The sequence below is a fragment of the Lacerta agilis genome, chromosome 8 (genome assembly GCF_009819535.1).
Source record: "Lacerta agilis isolate rLacAgi1 chromosome 8, rLacAgi1.pri, whole genome shotgun sequence".
Classification (NCBI taxonomy): domain Eukaryota; kingdom Metazoa; phylum Chordata; class Lepidosauria; order Squamata; family Lacertidae; genus Lacerta; species Lacerta agilis.
This window is the reverse complement of record NC_046319.1, coordinates 29,249,103-29,269,913: the sequence shown is the minus strand read 5'-3', so window position 1 is coordinate 29,269,913 and position 20,811 is coordinate 29,249,103. Positions and strand designations below refer to the sequence as shown.

Below are 20,811 nucleotides of genomic sequence, written 5' to 3'. Positions count from 1 at the left end.
TTCTCAGAAGTAAAAACTGATGTGTACAATGGAGCATTGCACACTCAGATATAAAGTTCATAACAGAAAATAAGTTTATTCTACAAGAGCTGAAATCATTCCATTAGTTATACTTTGGCAGCAACATTGTCCCTGAAAACCTTGGCATAAGTAGATTATAGCCTTCCCTCTTGGATTACTAAAAACATTTTATTGCTGAATTCCAAGACTCATCCTCTGACAGAATAAGAAAGTAAAGTCATACTTACCATCAATCATCATGAAAATAAAAAAGAGAGGAAATTCACACTCAATCCCATCAAAGAGCTGAAATTAGAAAAGGGGAGAATTTAAGATGCATTTGTGTTGCTTCTGGAAATCTACTGAAATTTCCCACTACATCAAAGAAACCAAAGATAAACATGAAAACAAATTATTCATTTAGATACAACAACTTTTTTTTCTAAAAGAGGGGGAGAATTTCAGCTTGCTGCAAAAAGATTCACGGGACTTTCAAAAAGTGTTGTAGCCTAATTTTATGCACAAAATGCATCACAGGCTTTTTATTCTCAGCAAGGAAATTTTCATTTGAATTGAAAAAGGCAAAAACAAAAAAGCATTTGAAGGAAAAGCAAGGATTCTATTCAGGCAGCCTTTAATGGCAAACATTAATACTCTGAAGCACATAGAAATTTGGTTATTAATATACTCCAGCCTGTAGTCAGCTGTGAAATTAAATAAAATGATAAATAACTCAGCAGTTTGTTAGGGGGAAACAAACTGTACATTGAGTTTGAAATGTAAGCACATTTACCTCTAAACAAATCAATCAGGGAGAAAAGTGCTGATGCAGCACTCCTGGGCACTGCACACCCAAAGCTACCACAACCATCTCCTTCGCTAAAAATAGATTGCAAAGAAGTGCCAAGGCTAATGGTTCATATGATTTGCTGGCTCTTCCCTGCTCCCCTTTATAGAATGAAGTTGTTCTCCATTTTGGAAGTCCTTGCCGGGATGAAAAGAACACTTGAAACAGAACCTTTGTCTTTCTCCACAGATTTCACTAAGCAAAATCAGTATTAAAACAGTTAAGCCAGGCTTAACTCAAAAACGAAAGTTCTCATGTACCACTTGCCCTGCCTTACTTCCTCCCCCTACCCCCATTCCCACTCATAGGGATAATCTGTCTTGAAAGATGGCTCACATCTCAATTCAGTCTTGGGTGGAGCTGGAGCATGTCAGTACACGGAGTGGAGATGTACCACTACTGAGCAATTAAGCATGGCTAATGGGTCAAGAATTAGGGAGTTCAGTGACATAGCATGTACATTACATGCATAAGGTTCCGGATTCCATCCCTAGCATCATAACACAGGGCTGAGAAAGACTCCACCCTAAAACACTGAAGATTGCTGGCAGTCAGTGAAGACAGTATCAAGCTACATGGACCAATGATGTGGCCTGGTATAAGGCAGCTTCATCATGGGTCACAGAACTGTATACTTCCTCTCCTATATAAATGAAGCTGCTGGATAATGAGCCCAACCAATGGGCCGTCCAGTCCCTTTTGGTCTTCTGAGACTGGACATGAGTTTCCAGGATCTCCTCTTTCCCAGCCCTGCCACATGATATGAGTCAGACAATTACTCCATCTAGCTGTACATTGTCTACACTGACTGGCAGCAACTCTGCAAGATTTCAGACAAAGTTTTCTCCCAGCCCTAACTGGAAATGCCAGGGGTTGAACCTGGGACCTTCTGCATGCAAAACAGATGGAGCTGTGGCTCTACCACAAGGTGAATCGCAAACTTTAGACTCATAGAACTGTACTTTTAGAAGGAACTTGAAAGCCATCTATTCTGACTCTTCATACCATGCCAGAATCTGACAACCAAGACTGCTAATGGATTACCTGGAACAAATTTCAATTATAGTGAAGTTGCTTGGTAATCTGCACAGTAAACATTGTTCTAAGGCATCAAGTCCCAAAAACAGTAGTTGCAATAGCTTCTTTCCATTAAGTCAGGGGTGGGGAACCTTTTCAGCCTGAGAGCTGCATGACCAATCTTCCAGAAGCCACATGCCAGTGGTGGGGAGGGCCAGGGGTAGATGTGACTACAGGCAAAAGCAGGAGTAATGGATGTGACTCTTGTATAGTGGACTATACTCCAGGCAGCAAAGTCAGAGGTTTTTACAAACACACCCATCTCAGCATCAAGGTCAGCAAGACAGCACATTCCAGGGAAAAGGAGTATGTGAAGCAAAGTTGGTGAGACCTGGGGTGTGACCTAGGGTGAGGTGGGGTGGCCTGGGAAGAGTCCTGAGGGTTAGAGAGGCCCAGAGGGCTATAGCTGGCCTCTGGACCTGAGGTTCCCCACCCCTGCATTAAGATAAAAAATAAATATTTTGACAGGTGGGAATGTAAGAGGAATCAACAAGGAAATCTGATCAAAAGTAACCTAACATTAGAATTTTTTGTTAAACCAAGAGATTATATAGGAAGCACTAACAGAATCTGCACTCAAGCATGCACAACCATGTCAGTACAGTGAAGCTAATTAGAAATCTGAATCTGACATTCAGAGTCAAGGTAATTGATAGTTTAAAAATTATTCACAGTGGGAAAACCTGGAATTTCCTTATCTGGTAATCATAGAAAGCACATTTCAATGAAGAAGGAACAAATCGTATACAGAAGTGCACATCAAAAATTTGGGCACACATAAGCCAATCCTTTCCAGTATCACATGAACAGACCCTTTACCTTAATTTCTGCTGGTTTGTAATATTGTCGATTTTTGTCCTCCAATGCAGTCCTATAGCCATCTCTCAAAAACCGTTTGAATCCGTATTTTCCTTTCAGCTTTCTAATCACCTTGTCAATTGTTTGGCTGTACAAAGCTTCATCATCCACAGCAAAGGCAGGATAGCTAATACAGGGCAGGAGGGCAGCATCAGTGTTCTGGTAGAAGAAAAAGGGATGTTTTCTAAATTATGGATGATACAGAGTGAAATGAACCATGAAACTGGAATCTAGATAATGGGAACTACTTATCTATGTTTTAATACATATGTTGGAAACTTTGTTGGCCTGGCAGACCAAATCTTTATCTCCCCCACCCCCACAAGTCAACTTTGACCAGGGGGGTGTCGTGACCCACCTGTCGATCATCTGATGTCATAATGACATCAGGTGAATGTCAGGCAGGTTGTCCTACGCACAGATGAAAGTTGGCACATTGGTGTGGCACAGTTCAATCCTGCTTTTTGTAGAGTCTGAGCAACCAATCCAGTCATATATTTTACCTGCTCCACACCTGGCATCACCTGTTTGGCCTGCAGGCCAAAGGTTTCCCACCCCTACTTTAATAGCTACACATAAAGTCCCCCACATTCAATAACTCCAATCCAAAGTTCCTTGGGTGTTCCACTTGAAGCTCCGATGATTTGGAGATTTCCTCTCATACTTCAGTGTCAGGAGCTGCTTGCTAAAGAAAGTGAGAATGTGTGAATGGAGCTGCTTTGCCCCTGAAATTGAAAACATTTTGTATAAGAGTTCTGTGTACCCTCTGGAGCACCCAACAATGTTTGGATTGGATCATTTTTAAACCAGATTGGGCCAACTGTTTCTGGCGGAGGAAGAGGAGTGCGGGGGGAGCGCACTGCCCCCAGCAGCGCGATCCCAGTGGGGTGCCATCATGGTTGATCCCCGCCTGTGCAGGGCGCCACGCCCCTGCGGGCGGTGCGCCACGGCCCCAGGACGCAAGCCACTCCCCTGTGGGCAGCGTGCCTCTCCACCCCACCCCCGTGCCAGAGCATGAAGCTCCGCCACTGTCTATATATAACAATTGCACAAATCATCTCAAGCCCTAAAACTATTTGCATTCAAGCATTTAAAGAAATATTATAATTACTTAAGAACCATGTTTATCCCTGTTCCTTGTTTACATCTGAGATACTCAACAACAATTTGGTACTGAAACTCTAGAGAGGTCTCAGTAATCAGCACATTTTTTAATACGCTAATATATATTGAGCAAATAGCAAACTCCCAAAGGAGGCTTCCTTTGCAAAAAGAGTTTGGAGAAAAACCAATAAATTAGGTAAAATAGTTTTAACATCAGGGCTGCAGAAAATATAGGCTAACTGAATGACAGTTATTCAAAATCCCATGAGAAATAATGGAAAGAAATCTTGAAAGTTTACAACCAGGAGAGACGGTATAGAGAATACGTTTCATTGTATTAGTGATCCATATGTATTCAGATGCATGTGAACTAAATATTGCAATGCTGATATCAACATTCCCGAGGGAAATACATTTTATTTGCAGCGTTCAAGAGCAAAAGAAAATATAAACAAAATAGTTGTCCGTGCCATTCTCTTTTAATTTTCTAAAATTAAATTCTAATTCTTCCATGAGGCAAATGCAGCACTAGTAGTGAAGATTAATGGGTTGCTTAATTTGTGGAAATGCTACCAGATCCAGGGAAGAAGAACTAGGCATCATGTCATGACTGCTAATTTTAAGACGATGAACAAGAGCACACTGTGATGCTAATGAAAAGTACCTAACACTAAAATGGCATTCCTGATTAAAGGCATCTTATGTCATATTAACTTGGCCTCACAGCAGGGCCTTCCCTGTGAGAATAATCTAAAAGCCAACATGTAAACTACTGACCCCAGAGGCAAGTGACACATATTTCTGTCCTTAAGATTCCCCACACTATAAATTTTTAGAGGTCTAACACCCAGAGAGGGAAGAAACATGGGCAGTTCCTTCCACCTACACAGGGGGTCAGCAACCTGCGGCTCCGGAGCCGCATGCGGCTCTTTTACACGGCTGCCGCGGCTCCGGTGCTCCGGGGCGGATACGCCTGCCCACTTCTCCAGCTGGCAGCGACCGCCCTCCAGCTGGCCGGCGGCCCGCCCTCCGGAGGCTGAGAGCGCTGCTCAGGGGCGTACCCAGGATCACCTGGCCTTGAACAGCGGGGCTCGGAGGCAGTGGGGACGCAGTAGAGGTGGTGCAGCTCAGCCGAGGGCTCTGGCGGGGAGCGCGCCTGAGGCGCACACGCTCCTTCGGGAAGAGATGGAGCTGGGCGAGCGGGAGGGGGAACTTTGAAGACCCCGCCTCCGCCTCCGAAGCAGGCGCCCATGGGAGAGGCCGCCCCCCGAGCCTGCCTGGCGGGACCAACCCTGCCCAGCTCCGGGAGTCTTCCTAGCGTGGGAGGCGGCCTTGGGGCGGACAGGGGAGCTCCGGGGTCGGCGGGTATGTGGGACCCCGCGGCATCCAGAGGCAGCTGGGAGGCGGGACGGGATGGGGGCAGGAAGGGGGCCTTCAGACGTGTCCCCGCACGGGCACTGGAGGCCAGGACTCTTCGGCTGGGTTGTGGGACCGCGGGGGAGTGCTGGCCGCGGTTCCTCTCGGAAGGCTGCTGGCTGCTGCGTCGAGGCGACGACGAGGTAGGCAGCTGCGGGCTGGGCCAGGGGCAGCGGGTGGCGGGCGAGGGGGGAAGCCCTCTTTTTAAAAATGGTCAAGGAAGCGGCGCCTGTTTCCCTGCCGCTGCCTCCTTCGCTCCTGGTTCCGCTCGCAGCCTCAGACCGCGCTCTCGCGGGCGCGCGTCTCTCTCCGCCCCGGAGCAAGGCCGGGACGTTTTGCAGTTTTTCCTCTGTCCTGAGTGTGTGTTAGGGGAGCCTTGACAAATCACCTGTTGGCGTGGAAGAGAGGAGTCCTAACTTGGATCTGTGTTCATGTGCAAAATCTATCGCCATTGTCATTAAGGGGGCAGGGAACTCCCCTAAAAAGGTTTTAACACTACGAACTACTACAGCCACCTGTATGCAAGTCAGCACAAACATCACAGGCTTCTCTGGTGCAATTCTGTGCTTTATTTAGCAAGAGAGGAGGTTGGAAGAGGTGAACATAGCCTCTGGTCTGGAATATTAAGGGTAAAAGACACTAAGATTATTGTAAAAGCCAGCAGTCTTCAATAAGACATGGGACAAACATTTAACACAAGTGTGCAGTTGAGGACTCATTTTTTTAAAAAAACAACAACAAATCAAATATTTGTATGCTGTTGCAACCCACCTTGGATCAGGCTGTGACCTGGTAGTGGTCCCCAGGGTGGATAAAAATGAATGGTTTTTTTTTAAAGGATTTTTTTTATTTAAATCGGATTTTTTTTTTTAAAATCGGATTTTTTTTTTATTTAAATCGGATTTTAAAAAATAAAATGCAGTGTTATATTTGTTTTAAATGTCGCAATGGTTTTGCGGCTCCCAGTTTTTTTTTCCCTTCTGAAACGGGTCCAAGTGGCTCTTTTGGTCTTAAAGGTTGCAGACCCCTGAGGTCCTACACTATTTAGAGATAATGCAAACAACTTATACGTGTGGATAATATGTTCAACTCTGGAATTCATGCTGCAAATAGGCCATGAGCTGAAGAACTGAAGTTGATTTGCAAGTTTCAGGTGCATGTAATTAATATAAATTTTCATGAACTCAGCAGCTGCCAAACAACATTAAGTATGCATGTTGATTTGGAACTGTTGCCCTCAAATGCAAAAGGCTTAAGTCAGTCCTTGGAAAAAGAAAAGGTCTGGATTTATTTTATTTTTAAAAAAAGATTTTTTTTAAAAAAAACCTCATATACATTTGGCCTGCATTTTATTTTATTAACCATATCTATATGCCTTCCGATTTTCAAACTTATCTCTGTGGTTAGAAGGGCTAGAAGTTCACTCTTAATAAGAAAAATTGTCAGGTGTGTGACAACTGGTGGGAGCTGGTCAGCGATAACTCACAAGGTGTCAGTGACGTTAACTCTTTCTTCAAAGAAACAAAACAGTTCAGCCCTAGTGAGCACAGCAACTCTTCCCAGTAGATCTTGTCCCAATGAGAAAGTTGCGAGGACTGGAGGTCCCACAGCTCTCCTTCCAAAGCAATCTGAGATTCCAACACCTTGCCTGTTTCTGCTCCACCCTCTTCATGACTCTGCTGGTTCTGGGTGACCAGGGGCAAAGGGAGCTGCCCGTCACAGGAGGGGTAGACAGCCTGGCTTCCTTATCAGCCTGCTTCATCTCTTGGCCCCCTCCTCTCCAGTCTCCACTTCTGCCTCCGATTCTGGACTGTTCTCTGCCACAGACTCTTCCTGCTCACTAAACCCTGTTACCTCTTCAGTTTCCAATACCTCCTCTTCCCCGTCTGCTCCCTCTTCTCTCTCTGATCACTCATCGTTGTCCCACCACCATTCCCCAGGCTCTGAGCCTTCTTCCCTTGGGGGTTCCCCAGCTGGTGCCTCCCACCGCTCCTCTGCATCTAGCCAGTCCATGACAAAAATACAGCTGAGACTCGCAGGATTTTACACTTCAGTTCTCTTCCTAAAGAACATGGGTTTGTGCAAATGTGCTTATTAGAAGAAAAGTGTATTATATGGGATTTGCCACACATTTGTTTCAGTCCAGATGATGAGACTTGTGCATATATGCAGTGTGTGTGTGTGTGTGTGTGTGTGTGTGTGTCACTTGCAAGACTGAATTTGATGCACAGATTCTCATCAGGATGAGCGTACCATCTAGCCACTTTGAATAGGATGTATGTTCTGATATACATCTAAAAGCACATCCTTATCAGTGTTCACATGCAACTAGTCATGACTTAACAGCTGATTTTATCTTCTGTTTCAGTCAAGGTGATTAAAAAATGAGGTGGAAGAAGATAAATGGATATTCATGTTTTCCACTTGGGTGCTAACATATATTGTTAGACATCTTAAATAAAGTTGAAGATGGAGCAATGCTGTTATGGGCAGACCCACACTGTACCATTTAAAGCACATTCAGTGCACATTGAAAGCACATGGCTTCCAACAAAGAATTCATTTGTTAAGGGTGCTGGGAACTGCAGCTCTGTGAAGGGGAAACTGCAAATCCCAGGATTCTTTTGGAGGAAAGTAATGTTTTTAAAATGTGCATTTGATGTGCTTTAAATGTATAGTGTGGACCTGCCCTATCATTGTATGATGTGCAAGCAAAGCGATGAGGAGTGGTAGAAGGGGTGATCCATTTCCCCTGTGACAAGCAGGGCTCCTTTGTTCTGACAAAGAAGGGAGTGTAGACGAATGGCAAGTGAAGGATGACAACTGAGCACTAAATAAGAAATGATGCAGCTATGGGAGGAAATGATTGACATATGTTCGCAACAGGAGCGGGAATTTGGTTTGGTCTGTAATAATTTGGTTGGATCTGTAATAATTTGGAAAACTAATAAAAACAATTAAAAAGAGGGGGGAAAGAAGGGAGTGCAGGCTGCGGTCCTGAAAGAAGCCAAGAGGGGTATGGGACCCTGAAAATATGGCACTCACTTTCAAGCCCCGGGAGCGGGAAAGTAGTGCCCATTCCCAAATGAAAGGATTTTGCTCTTTGCCCTGTTGTGAACGACAAGTATAGCAGTTATCTAGAAAAATTCCCCTTGTGCAGTAGTACTTAGAACAGTAAATTGTAATTTCTCCCTGACCAACAGACCTTTAGTTTATCGTGTTTATTTCTTTTATAAATAGTTGGTTTTACCCCTATTTTCATAATTTAATTTCATCTACTGTTTTTAATGTTGCTACTTTTAAATGAATATTTTATACTCTTATGCAAACCACATATATTATTAAGGGGTTTATAAATCTTGCTTAGCAAATGTATATATATACATACACACACACACACACACATACACACAGACTATTAAACTGGCAGTATAGCTAATAGCCCAGATGCATTTGCTCCACGTTTTGTTAAACTCTGTTTCATAAAAAATTACTTACATGGGACCTTGATTCTCGGGGAAGTAATGAGTAAAGAGTTTGTCTGTTCCGGTTGTGGGCATCAAGGTCTACAAATATGACAGACCACGAGCAACCCTGTAAATGGAATAGAAAATTAACACAACATAGGATATAGCAAAGACATAGGATATATACTAGTAACTTCAAATAGACAATGACATTTCCAAGACAAATGTACATAATACTATTTCACTAATATTAAAGGGATTACTGTAAATAGACATTTTAAAACCAGTTAGCAGATAGGAGACTTTGAGATTACAGAAACTTAAATCTTCTCATTTTTTACCACTATTATTTAATTATACCTCTAGCAAACAGATGAAAGCTTTAATCATACAGCCAATAACTTGATGACTAAAAACAATTTGATCAAAGAATACAGATCTGGAAGCAGGATAGTGGTTTGGATGCATCTAGAAAAACCTACTACCAACAAGGAGCTTAAGAAGAATTTGTAGGGATATTTTATTTATGTATTTATTGCATTTGTATCCCCTTTTTCTCTCTCCAAGGAGCTCAAGGAGGCATACATGGTTCTCCCATTCCTTATCTTCATAACAAACCTGTTGAGCAGGGGTTGTCAACCTGGTACCTACTGCCCACTAGTGGGCGTTTCAGGGTTCTAGGTGGGCAGTAGGGGGTTTACAGCACAAGCTGAATCCTCCTTCCATCAAGCACTGGTGGGCGGTAAGGAAATTTTACCATCAGGAAAGATGCATTAGTGGGCAGGAGGTATAAAAAGGTTGACTACCCCTGGGTTAGACTGATAGACTGGCCCAAGGTCTTGCCCAGTGAGCTTCATGGCTGAGTGGGGATTTGAACCCAGGTCCTAGTCCAACACGCTAACCACTACATCACACTGGTGATGTTACATCAAATGCAAGACATCAATATGAAAAAGCTGTGGGACCACAAGAAGCCCCTTCCAGGCCAAAAGTATAAGCCCACCTTGCTGCTGTGTCCTGGGTCAGTTGGCAACTGTGCTGAGTGCCAGTGCACTGCCATGGCTTGTAGCTATGGCAATACAGCAGTCCTTGTGCATATGCTCAGTGCTTTACACTTATTTGACAGTGCAGCAGATGACAAGATCCACACAAATTAGTAGCAGAAGGTAAAATTGTGTTGTAGTACCACTAATGTGTTACAGTTTTAGCAAGATAGCTGCTTGCCCACCTACTGTGTTTCAGCCTATGAAATATGTCAAAGTCAGAAATTTAATACTTCGTGAAAAGAAACAAATAAGCTGGAGCGTCTGACAAATGCTCCCATGTTTACTGTGACATCCACTAGGTCTTGGAAAGAAAACATCGATGTAGTGAGACAACCCTGCCCTGCTCCCACCAAAGGAATATGCCAGGGACCCTATTCAATTGCAAGCAAACAACCCGATGTGGAACAGGGGTTTCCAACCTCCTCCCTCTCCATAATGCAGCTTTTGCCAACCATATGCCTTCCAGATGTTTTGGACTACAACACAGCTGTGCTGCCTGGAGCTGATGGGAGTTGTGGGACATTGGCAAAAGCAGCTCTGTGGCTTTCTGCCTTGTTCCAAAAACTGCTCCCAAGGTCGAGGGAACTCTCTGCAATGGGGTATGGAGGCTGCATCCCAAGATTTGAACACATTAGGAATCATAAGTCTGGCCCTGTGTCAGGTTTGAGGAGGCTCTGGGCAAAGTGGCCTCTGATGGGCTCTCTCCGACTTGCAGGTTTGGGGGGGGGGGGAGGCAGCACAGATGAAAAGCAGGGTTGTGATCAGTGCCAGGTGGTTTGAAACACTGGGAGCCACCATTTTTATTCCGCTACAATGCCCTACGAGTTATGTTTTGTTGGGCATCTTTTTTTTCCTGCCAATCCTAATTTTACAACTGTTGGTCATTTCTAAATGTCGAGACAGTATTTGTTCACATAAACAGTTTCACAACAGCTAGTTTTCTATCAGTTATGAGTTACTGAATCTCATACAGTGTAATTTCTATCTCATGCATTAAAAAAAAAAACCATATTGCAGTATTTCAAAGGCAAACGTAGGTCAACAACCCAAGATTGATTTTTTAAAAGATTTGCAATTATGCCATCTTGCTCCTTAACACACATTCAAATAGTTCTCAAATATGTCTACATTCATTTACATGGTTTCAAGTGTGTGATCAGTGTGGGAGAGGAATGGGGGGGGAGAGAGAGAATGATGCTACAAAATCTAACTGTACTGTTTACAGCAACTGCTTCATGATCAGAAAATGTTGTAGCACAGAAAGCGAGCAGCAGCCAGTGATTCCAGATCCAAAGGGAGGGGAAGTAAAATGCGTAAAAATAATTAAATGGATAAGCAGAGGCTAGGATTAGGGCAGGTCTATTCACCCACAATGAATTTTAATGTGTACATGGGATGGTTATTCCCTTGAGTGGGAGCCCCAAGTTCCTAATGAAATAGCACAGTGTGGTCCTCTGGCCTGGGGGGGGGGGACAGTGGGTTCAAATTAGCCCTGTGGGCCTCACTATCTGACCTTTGAGACTCTCCCCAAGCCATGTCTCTTCCTTACATTATGCCCCTCACTGGCTCTGCTCACAGTCCAAAAGTGATTTGGACTGGTTTGAAAGTGCCCTTGAACTGGGATAACACCTTTTTTTGCCCGATGGAAGATGTAGAGATTATGTGTGTGTTTGTTTATGACTTCTGCATGGCTAGAATGCAGCATATTTTGCAAAGGAAAGGGGTCACATCCTTTACTTTTCCCACATTTGCCCTGCTCACCATTTGACTGTGCCCCCTTGGACACTGCCCATGAGGGAATGTGGCCCTCAAGTTGTCATTCTTCTTTCCTGGAATAGTGCTCTGAAAAGTAACTAACATTCAGAGGCAGTTTTTGTGAGGATGCGGGGGGTTGTTGCTGGAAGCAGATTCCAGTAAAAGGTTTTGGTTTTCTGAAAAGCAATAACCTCTGTTTTTAATGCACCTATTACTTTGGCCACCTCATGAGAAGAGAAGACTCCCTGGAAAAGACCCTGATGTTGGGAAAGATGGGGGGCACAAGGAGAAGGGGACGACGGAGGATGAGAAGGTTTGACAGTGTTCTCGAAGCTACCAACATGAGTCTGACCAAACTGTGGGAGGCAGTGGAAGACAGGAATGCCTGGCGTGAGCCCAAAGCTTGCTTGAACACATGGAACTAGATGTGAGGATCAACAAGGGAAAGTCAACAAAAATTTCTATTTTGTTGTGAGGTGCAAGACATGACCCAAGAGAGATGCTCCAGAAAGGGAAGAGAGGAAGTAAGACTGCTGTACTGTCATTTTCACTTTTTATTACTAGAGAACCACTTCAATATTGACAGAGAAAAACATTCAGAATTCATCAAGAGCAAACTGAGGACACTGAGCTTTATGCCCATACCATCACACAGGGAGCATCATCAACTCTTCCCTTGTAAAGGAAAGATAATCTTTTTAATGTGTTTTTATTGTATGCGTTTATGTATAGTTGTTGTGAACTGCTTTGATATTTTATAATAAATAAATGCCCTCTTCTAGGATACTGTAAGTTATAAGGCAATCCTCACCTTTCTCCCACCCACTCAGTTTTCCATCTTTTGGCTCCTACCTTGCTCAGTCCTCAAAAAATTGTATGGGGGAGATTTTAGAGTTGGGGGGTGTTGTAGTGTAAACCCGAGACTTCCCCCGAGCATAAGGATTCCTCTTTTTCAGCAACTCCATTTGAGATCCATTTCTATCAGTACTCACCACTTGTGCTTACTATTTACAGGGGGTGATGAGTGCAGGCTAAGCCTAGTGGGAAGTACGCTAGCATAAAATGACAAAACTGAACATGCAACCAAATTGTGTTCAGTTGGGTGGGGTTATTTCTGCAGCTTGAAGGATGCTGAGATAGGACATTCCTCAGTGACCTCCCATTGGGTGCCTCGACACCACAAATCTCCACCAGGACAGTTGTTGGGACAGCCGTGAGAAATTTAAAAAAGTTGTCCCGGGCTAGTGGTCCAAGAGCATCAAGTAGCATCAAGGATTAGTGGCAGAAGTGGCATGGAGAAATCATATTCAGTATAAAATAAAGCAAGGAGAGTACCTGTTACTCTTGGAGGGAAATGACCATATAATCTATGTTAAGCCTTGGGAACAAAGACCATATTTTGTATAGGAGCAGCAGGGAAGAACTGGATCATAACAGCAAAGTGGGTCATCCCAAAGGGTTAACACCAGGGGGGCAGGGTTCTGGCCTCCGTGAATGCTGATCCATGAATTATATGAGGAGCTGGTATGAAGAATGTGCCTAGAAGTGCTGACCTGGTAAACTGCTTGGGCTGGAAAGGTTGCAGCTGTCTACAGTGAAGCCTACAATTCAGCTGGCTGAAAAGGATTAATTATATTAACTGGGTGGTGGGGAGGGTGGAATTGGACTCAGCTATTAATTTCTTGAGTAGATTCTTTAAATAGTTGAAACAGTAATTTAATGATTACCTTGATATATAGCACAATTAATATTTGTCATTACTGAATATAGCTCAAGTGTTCTGATTCAAGAGGAGTCAATGTGGTGCCATCCAGATGTTGTTGGATTACAATTTGCACCATACCATGCTGGTTGGGGTTGGCAGGAGCTGAAGTCCAACATCTGGGAGTGCTCCATGATTGGTTCTTGTGCTGGTTAAAGGCCTTTATTGGTATTATACAGGTGATGGAGTTGAAAGGAATGAACTAGAGGAGGAGGAGAAGGGAGATAGAGGTGCTGCGGTGATGGAAAATGGAGGTGTTAACCAGGGAAAAGATGGTTAGACATTTTAGTTCTATCCATCTTCCAGCGTTACAAATATTTTAGGCTTATCTTAGTCTTCACGGGGCTGAAGAAAGAAATGCTAAGATGATGCTAAGAAATGTCAGGTCAGTCAATTGAAAGGTCTTGTTATCATTGACCTTATCCTAGAAGGACATGCCAACTTAGCCTGTATAAATGAGATGTGGTTGGATGAAGGAAGAACGTGTAAATCTCCCCAGGTATCAAGGTTAGTGTCAGCCATGTTTTTAGAGGTGGGGAAATGGAGTAGCTGTGATCATTAAGGATTTCATTTCCCTGGTCAGGTACTTTATCCTGCAGTTGACCAGTATCTATAACAGACATTAGAAACTGAAGAAGTTTAGTATCTCTCAGACATTAGTATCTGTTAGACATTAGTATCTGAAGAAGTGTGCATGCACACGAAAGCTCATACCAAGAACAAACTTAGTTGGTCTCTAAGGTGGTACTAGAAGGAATTTTTTATTTTTTATTTTGTTTTGATTAGAAACTTAAGACAGGAGTGGGATTCAGCTGGCACACTATCTACCCCACTGCCTAACAGTCTTCCTCACTGAGTTGACAGAGGTAGTCTCAGAGGTGGTATTGAGGACCCCCCCCCCACAAGAGTTTCAGTCTTCAGGGACTTCAACATATATGCTGAAACTGACTTGCCTAGAGTGAATCAGGAGTTTATGGCCTCCCTGACCATCATAGGCCTGTCTCATGTATCTAGCCCAATGCACACAGCAGGACACAACTTGGATCTGGTCTTCTGTACTGAGATAGGGGATAAACGCAACATAAGGCAGTAAGGCCTAAGTCATGGATTTCACGGATCCATTTTGTAAAACAAATCAGCTCTATATTCATGGAAAGCATTCAGAGAGCAAGAAGGATGAGCTCTGTTATTTCAAGGCCAAACAGAGGTTACTTGCAAACGCTCAAGCTTCCAAATCCCCCAGATTAAGACATTGCTAAATTAAAGATGAAAGGTTCTTTTTCCCTGGTAGCTGTTTACACTTTGCCCTGTGCTCACCATAAGGATCCAGTTAAAACTAAGATGAATCCCTTTAAGAAGCCTTAAGTTTTTCAGATAAGTGTGTCTGCTACTCTGCATGCCAGCAGTCTCTTTGACAGTGGTGTCCTTAGATTAAACAATGGCAACAACATTTCCACAAAAAGAAACTGCTACGATGTGTGTGTGTGTGTGTGTGTGTGTGTGTGTGTGTGTGTATGAATGAATGTCACTAATCCTTAAGAAACCCTTGGTGTCTTGGTTTCCTTTTCTTTTTTATCATTTGGGTGGTCTTCCTATCTATAGGTAATAATAGCTTTATTAATGTGTAGCTATCCTGCACTTTTGATTTGTAAATTAAAACAGCTCATTTCATGTGGGGAAAACCCAACGCACACAACATGATTAATACTTTATCAATTTATTGCACTTTTAGTAGCATTAATTCACACTAGAGTAGGAAAGCCAATATTTTTAGAGAATAAATGTACAAGATAAACACATACAAAAGTATATAAACCACGTATCTGAAATAGTACAGGAGAGCAATCCTGAAGCAATTTTAACTCTTTCAGTCCTTCAGTGACCTCAAATATTCCTCTGCAGTGAGGAAGGAAATGGGGAAGCCTCCACATTGTCTCTTTGCTCACAAATCCTGTCTTAAGGGCGCATTTGTGTATGAATAGCCTGTGACCTGGATTCAGGAACTAAGTATTTAGTATCTCAAAAGGAATGGCCAAGCTGCCCAGGTAAAGCAATCAGTGACCATTATCAGGTATCCTGACAAACAGGATTTCTGTTGGAGACCGCCTTCTTCTGTGATGTATGTATGATGTATGTATGATGTTTTGGGGGGGGTGGCCTTGAGCTACAGGGTGGACAATTTCAAAAGTCTATATATATAAAGGGCTTGCACACCATTGTTCTAGGTTCCTCCTCCCTCCTGCATGTGGTGAGTAAGGGCCCTGTTGCAACAGTTTAATAAAGATCATGCTTACTAGCTGCTTTGCTTCTCAATATACTCTGATTGGCCTCTGTTATTTTCTCCTTCCAGTAGGGAACCTACTTAAGGACTCCTGGATACCCCATAAGGGAAAATGAGCAATTTTTTTCTTATAACACACATCTATAAAGCATACATACTATCCCCTCCAGTTGCTATAGTGTAAGGTGTAGAAAAAATTGGACAGAGTGACTGTCTCTGTCTCACTGCCTCTTATCCAGTCGCCAGGAATTTTAGGGCAGATGAAAGGAAGTAGTTTTTCACACAATTTATATTAAATTAATTGAATCTACTGCCACATATGTAGTGGGAGGTAAAATTTGATGGAGGACAAGTCTGTCAATGGCTAAACTGAACTGCTATGTCATTACAAAATAAAATAAAAAATTCCTTCCAGTAGCACCTTAGAGACCAACTAAGTTTGTTCTTGGTATGAGCTTTCGTGTGCATGCACGCTTCTTCAGATACACTGAAACAGAAGTCACCAGATCCTTGGTCTCTAAGGTGCTACTGGAAGGGATTTTTTATTTTATTTTGTTTTGACTATGGCAGACCAACACGGCTACCTACCTGTAACTGGTGCTATGTCAGAGGCTGAATGCTGCCGAATACCAGTTGCTGAGGAGCAACAATGTGAGAGGGCTGTTTTCCTCAGGCCCTGCTTGTGGGCTTTTTGGAGGCATCTGGTTGGCCATGCTGGGAAACAAGATGCTAGACTAGATGAACCTTGGGCCTGGTGCAGCAGGAAGCTTCCTTTCTTAGCCAACTTGCATCTAAAAGGAACTGTCCAGGGAAAGCAGGGACTGTAGTGTGGCAATAGAACTCAGTGGGCCTATTCTGGGTGTGCGTCTATTCCTGGATGATTACCCTCCCTCTCCTCCTGAAAATGGGTCTCTTGTAAAAAAATTCCTGACTAGGGAAATACGGATTGCACACAAGGCATTAGACCTTTTCCCTTTGTGCTTTTGCCTTTTCTTTTCATTTTTAATGGCCGTATAGTACATAGACAGCACACGAAAGCTCATACCAAGAACAAACTTAGTTGGTCTTTAAGGTGCTACTGGAAGGAATTTTTTTTATTGTTAATACGTAGAGAGTGAGACAGAGCTAGGACCAGATTCTGTATTAATCAAGAGAAGGCTATGCATATCAAAGCTGATTTAGAGCAATTGATGAAAAGCATGGCTATTCGATGGATTCCCAAATTACCTGATAGGGGGTGAGGGGGAAGACCCTTAAGAAGGTCAGTAAAAGAAAGTGATGGTGTGCTGTATCAGAGGCTGAAAACAGAAAAATTGAAAGAGTGTTTGTATAAGCAGCCGGAGCTGTTTAATGTATTGATCAAAAGACTAGAACAGCAAAAAATTTGTACTTTTCATTTTCACAAGAGTTAAATAAATGACTGAAAGGAAAAGTAACTTCTGTTAACTGAGGAAAGAGCTGGTTCTGTTAGCCTTTGAATCCTGTATCTAAAGTAGAAAGAAATAATTTGTTAGCCTACTTCTTTAAAAAAAGACTAATAGAATATTGGAGAGTGAACAGGCTTTACCATATGGATATTAGGTGTCCTTTGATCTGCAATGAAAGCAATTTACTGAAGAACAAGCAGTTAATTAAAAATGGAAAATGAACAAATACTTAAATATTTTTACTACCTGATTGCCAAAGAGGTTGAATCCATTAATTGCTTCTAGGGCTGCTTTTGCTAACCCAACAGAACTGAAAAAGAGAGAAGAAGAAGAAGAAATAAAAGTTTGTTACGCTCACAGCTCTGGAAATAAAATCCAACTCCCTCAAGGCTACCTTGCTCATCAGATCTGTTCTTGCTGAGGAATTGAAAAAAACAAAACAAGAGTAAAATGATGATATAGTAGGCTTACTTTTTATTATTTTTCAGCAGTTTATCCTTAAAGGTCATTGGCCATCTGTTATATATATATATATGGAGTCACCTTGCGCTTGGACATCTGGGGCTATGGGTTTGAAGGTCTTGCTGAGAGGGCACCAGTGACAGGAAAAACATCAGTGCTCTATGTGCTCATCTTTCAAGAGCCTGATGATAAAGCACTGGCAGCTTTTGCACGTGTGAACTTATTTATTCCACTTTATCCCACCTTTCCCTCAAGGACTCCAAGACTGTGTACATGTACATGGTTCTCCCCCTCTCCATTTTATCTTCACAACAACCCTGTGAGGTAGGCTAGGCTGAGAGAAGATGGCTGGTCCAAGGTCACCCAGCAACCATTGCTAGACATGGAACTTTGCAGAACAGCACCACATGCATAAAACCTAAATTTTGCCACACTGGGCAGCAGGGAGAGGCAGTAACAGGAGGGATGGCAATAGTGAGGGTAAGCTTCATTTCAGCTGGGGTGAGGACTAAAGAGCTGAAGAGCAAATATTTCTAAAAAGCAGAAAAGATGGGAGGCTGTTGTTGATGTTAGCACTTATTAGGTGCTTGTTACCCTAAGGTCTCCAAATGACTTAAAAAAAATAAACACGAATAAATTATACCATAAAAGAGACTAAAAGAAAGAAGAAAAGTAATATAAATCAGTAACATTGTTTATCATTCAGTGAACACACTCCAACAGACAGTAAATCTGGCAGCACACTAACAATGAAACATAATCAACTCAATAAATCAAAGGCCTGGGGAAAAAGAATAAGTGCTTCTACTGCTAACATGGCAGCCCACATGGTAACACACTGTGTTGGCTTTAAGACTGTACATCAGGAAATGAACAGACAGGCAAGGATGAGGGACCTTTGGCCCTTCAGGTGTAGCTGGACTCCCAACGTCTCTCAGCGCCAGCTGGCATGGCCAACAATTGGGGATTATGGGAGCTGGGAGTCCAACCTCTGGAGGGTCAAATGTTCCCTACCCCTGTTCTACACCAAGGTGATATATGACTATCCAACCTCCTCCAACATCATACTGAAGTCACATTCTTTGCTGAGGAAGACATATTCTGACGGTTGAAACATTTCTAGTCTAGTTAATTGGGCATTACCCTGTCCCTTTTAAAATAAACACCTCATTAATATCTACAAAGAATATCTATTTTATGAACCCAAACAGCACCAGCTGTTTCCATGAAATGAAATCATTAAGAATAGGTGGTAGATGGACCGATGATTTGTTTGTGTGTACCCTGAGGTTATCTGGCGATTATTCAGCAGCGAATGCAAATGTTCACAATGGCGGGTTGTTGTTGGGTTTTTGTTTTGTTTTTTTAAAGTTGGGTCAGAGATCAGGAGACCACAATAGATAGGAGAAGGGGGCTGCAGCTCAGCTGTAGAACACAGAAGGTCCCATGTTCAATTTGCCATTATGGCCACATAAAAATAATCTTAAAATCGTGCAGTTAATCCTGAGTAAACTGCTGCCCGTCAGAACAGCAATACTGCACAAGATGGAGAGGTGGAGGGAGCACACATGCTCAAGTTCATAAAGGCAGTGCATATACATGGGTCTGGTGTGTTCTGGGTGTAAAGCCCTTCATTAGGGCAACTATCACTTATGAGGGATAGCGGTGTGGGAAAAGTAAAGTAACTTAATGTAAAAATGGCACTGACAACAGACCCTAAGATCAAAGTAGAAAGCAATGATGGATTTAAACTTGGCCTTCACATTCAGTAGCATGCAAGCATTTAGAAAATTAAAGCCCAGTCTGTAATACAGATACTCAATATGAGCTAGAAAAACTAATCAGATTCAAATTAAAAGCAACCTTAGCCTGATGATTTTACTGCAACCTCACAGAAGAAAGAGTGGAAATGGGAACAAACGTCTTGCTGCGTGTAGCATATTTATCATAAATATAGCTTCTGTCGGAACATTTTCATTAACAGCTTACCATGAAACATTGATTTTAGACTGCTCTTTTATTTCTAACCGTCACACCAATAGGTTTCAAAGCCTTTCAGAAGCAGTGCCAGGAAAAGAAGAGAGAGAAAAGGCTTGTGGGGTTTAATTCTAATTGGTTCAACAAGGAAAAGCTGATTAGGTTGGCTACGAAACTCTGCTCTAAGCAGCTGCCATCAAAGGTTGGTGAAACTCCACAATTTTCTATCTTCTGCTGATTAGAAGTTATTGTTATCCAGATAATGGGATGACACATTAACAGAAGCTGGACTGGCGAGCATGCTGTTTCACTAACAGCAAGCCTCTAAAAACAGTGAAAGCCAATCTCTAGGGCTAATGAGCCACAAGCAAATTCAAAATATTAGACAGTGCCAAGATGGGGCCTGAGCTACACAATGAGGTGGTGCAGTGGACCAAACTTTTGACACTGTGGGTGGGATTACTTTTTTTTTTTTTAATGCCCCCTGCAATGTAAATAAAAGGGTTCCTGCAAATGGAAAGGTTCCACATCTGGGTAAAAGTATGTAGCCCTCTCCTTAATGTACTTGATTTATACTTGCGGGAAGGGTTTTTTGGGGGGTGCCAGGCCTGTAGGAATGAGCCAATCCTTTCTTTCAAGTTTCTTTTTATCTGTTGCACTTGGGACTTGATTTCGTTTATTTTGGGAATATATTTCTTTAATGGTTTTTGATGTGATGTGAGCCACCCTGAGCGCTGTTTTACAAGGAGCAGGTAGGAGATAAATACTTTAAATTAATAAGAAAATAAGTACATAAAAATCAAGTAGCTTCTCTTTCAGATCATTCTTATATCCAGTCCAGTTCCTATTTGTTTATTCAAAGAGCAGCAAATCTAAAATGGATGAGCACACAAACATCACAAAAAAATCTTCTCCTGGAACTACAAGTATAGCAGTTCAGTAAAAGTGTAATAATACCAAGCGATGATAAACTCATCACTTCGATAATCACTTGCATTAGTTATTAATGGAGACCTCCCTGTTTAAACCAGGACAAATGAGTAGCTTTTTCAGAAACAAGATTAGCCAACTGGTACCATTCCCCTAGTTTAAGAAATCAACTGCGGCAGAAATATTAAAAAAAGGGAACAGACAATACACTGCAATGAGGAACAACATTAGCTGCTGCCTTTTGTCTACACATTTTGTCTACACATTGGCGTAGACACCAATAAAATGGATATAAGAGCTTGTTAGAGGTGCCAATATACTCTGCTAACAAGAGCTGGCAAGTCTGAAGAATGCCAAAGAGCTATTTCCAAGAACAAGCTCTGTGATTAGGTATTATGGCTG

General features: G+C 42.5%; 1 protein-coding gene across 4 annotated transcripts in view; it reads right to left on the bottom strand.

Moving 5' to 3' along the window:
* PHKB (phosphorylase kinase regulatory subunit beta) overlaps positions 1 to 20,811 on the bottom strand; it is a 146,224-nt gene that overhangs the window by 59,810 nt on the left and 65,603 nt on the right. For all 4 annotated transcript variants that reach the window (XM_033156730.1, XM_033156729.1, XM_033156728.1 and 1 more), the window contains 4 exons: positions 17,287 to 17,350; positions 8,801 to 8,896; positions 2,744 to 2,941; positions 249 to 306 (listed from right to left, as the gene is read on the bottom strand). In XM_033156730.1, coding sequence (XP_033012621.1) covers positions 249 to 306; positions 2,744 to 2,941; positions 8,801 to 8,896; positions 17,287 to 17,350 — 416 coding nt within the window. The remainder of the gene's footprint in view (positions 1 to 248; positions 307 to 2,743; positions 2,942 to 8,800; positions 8,897 to 17,286; positions 17,351 to 20,811) is intronic.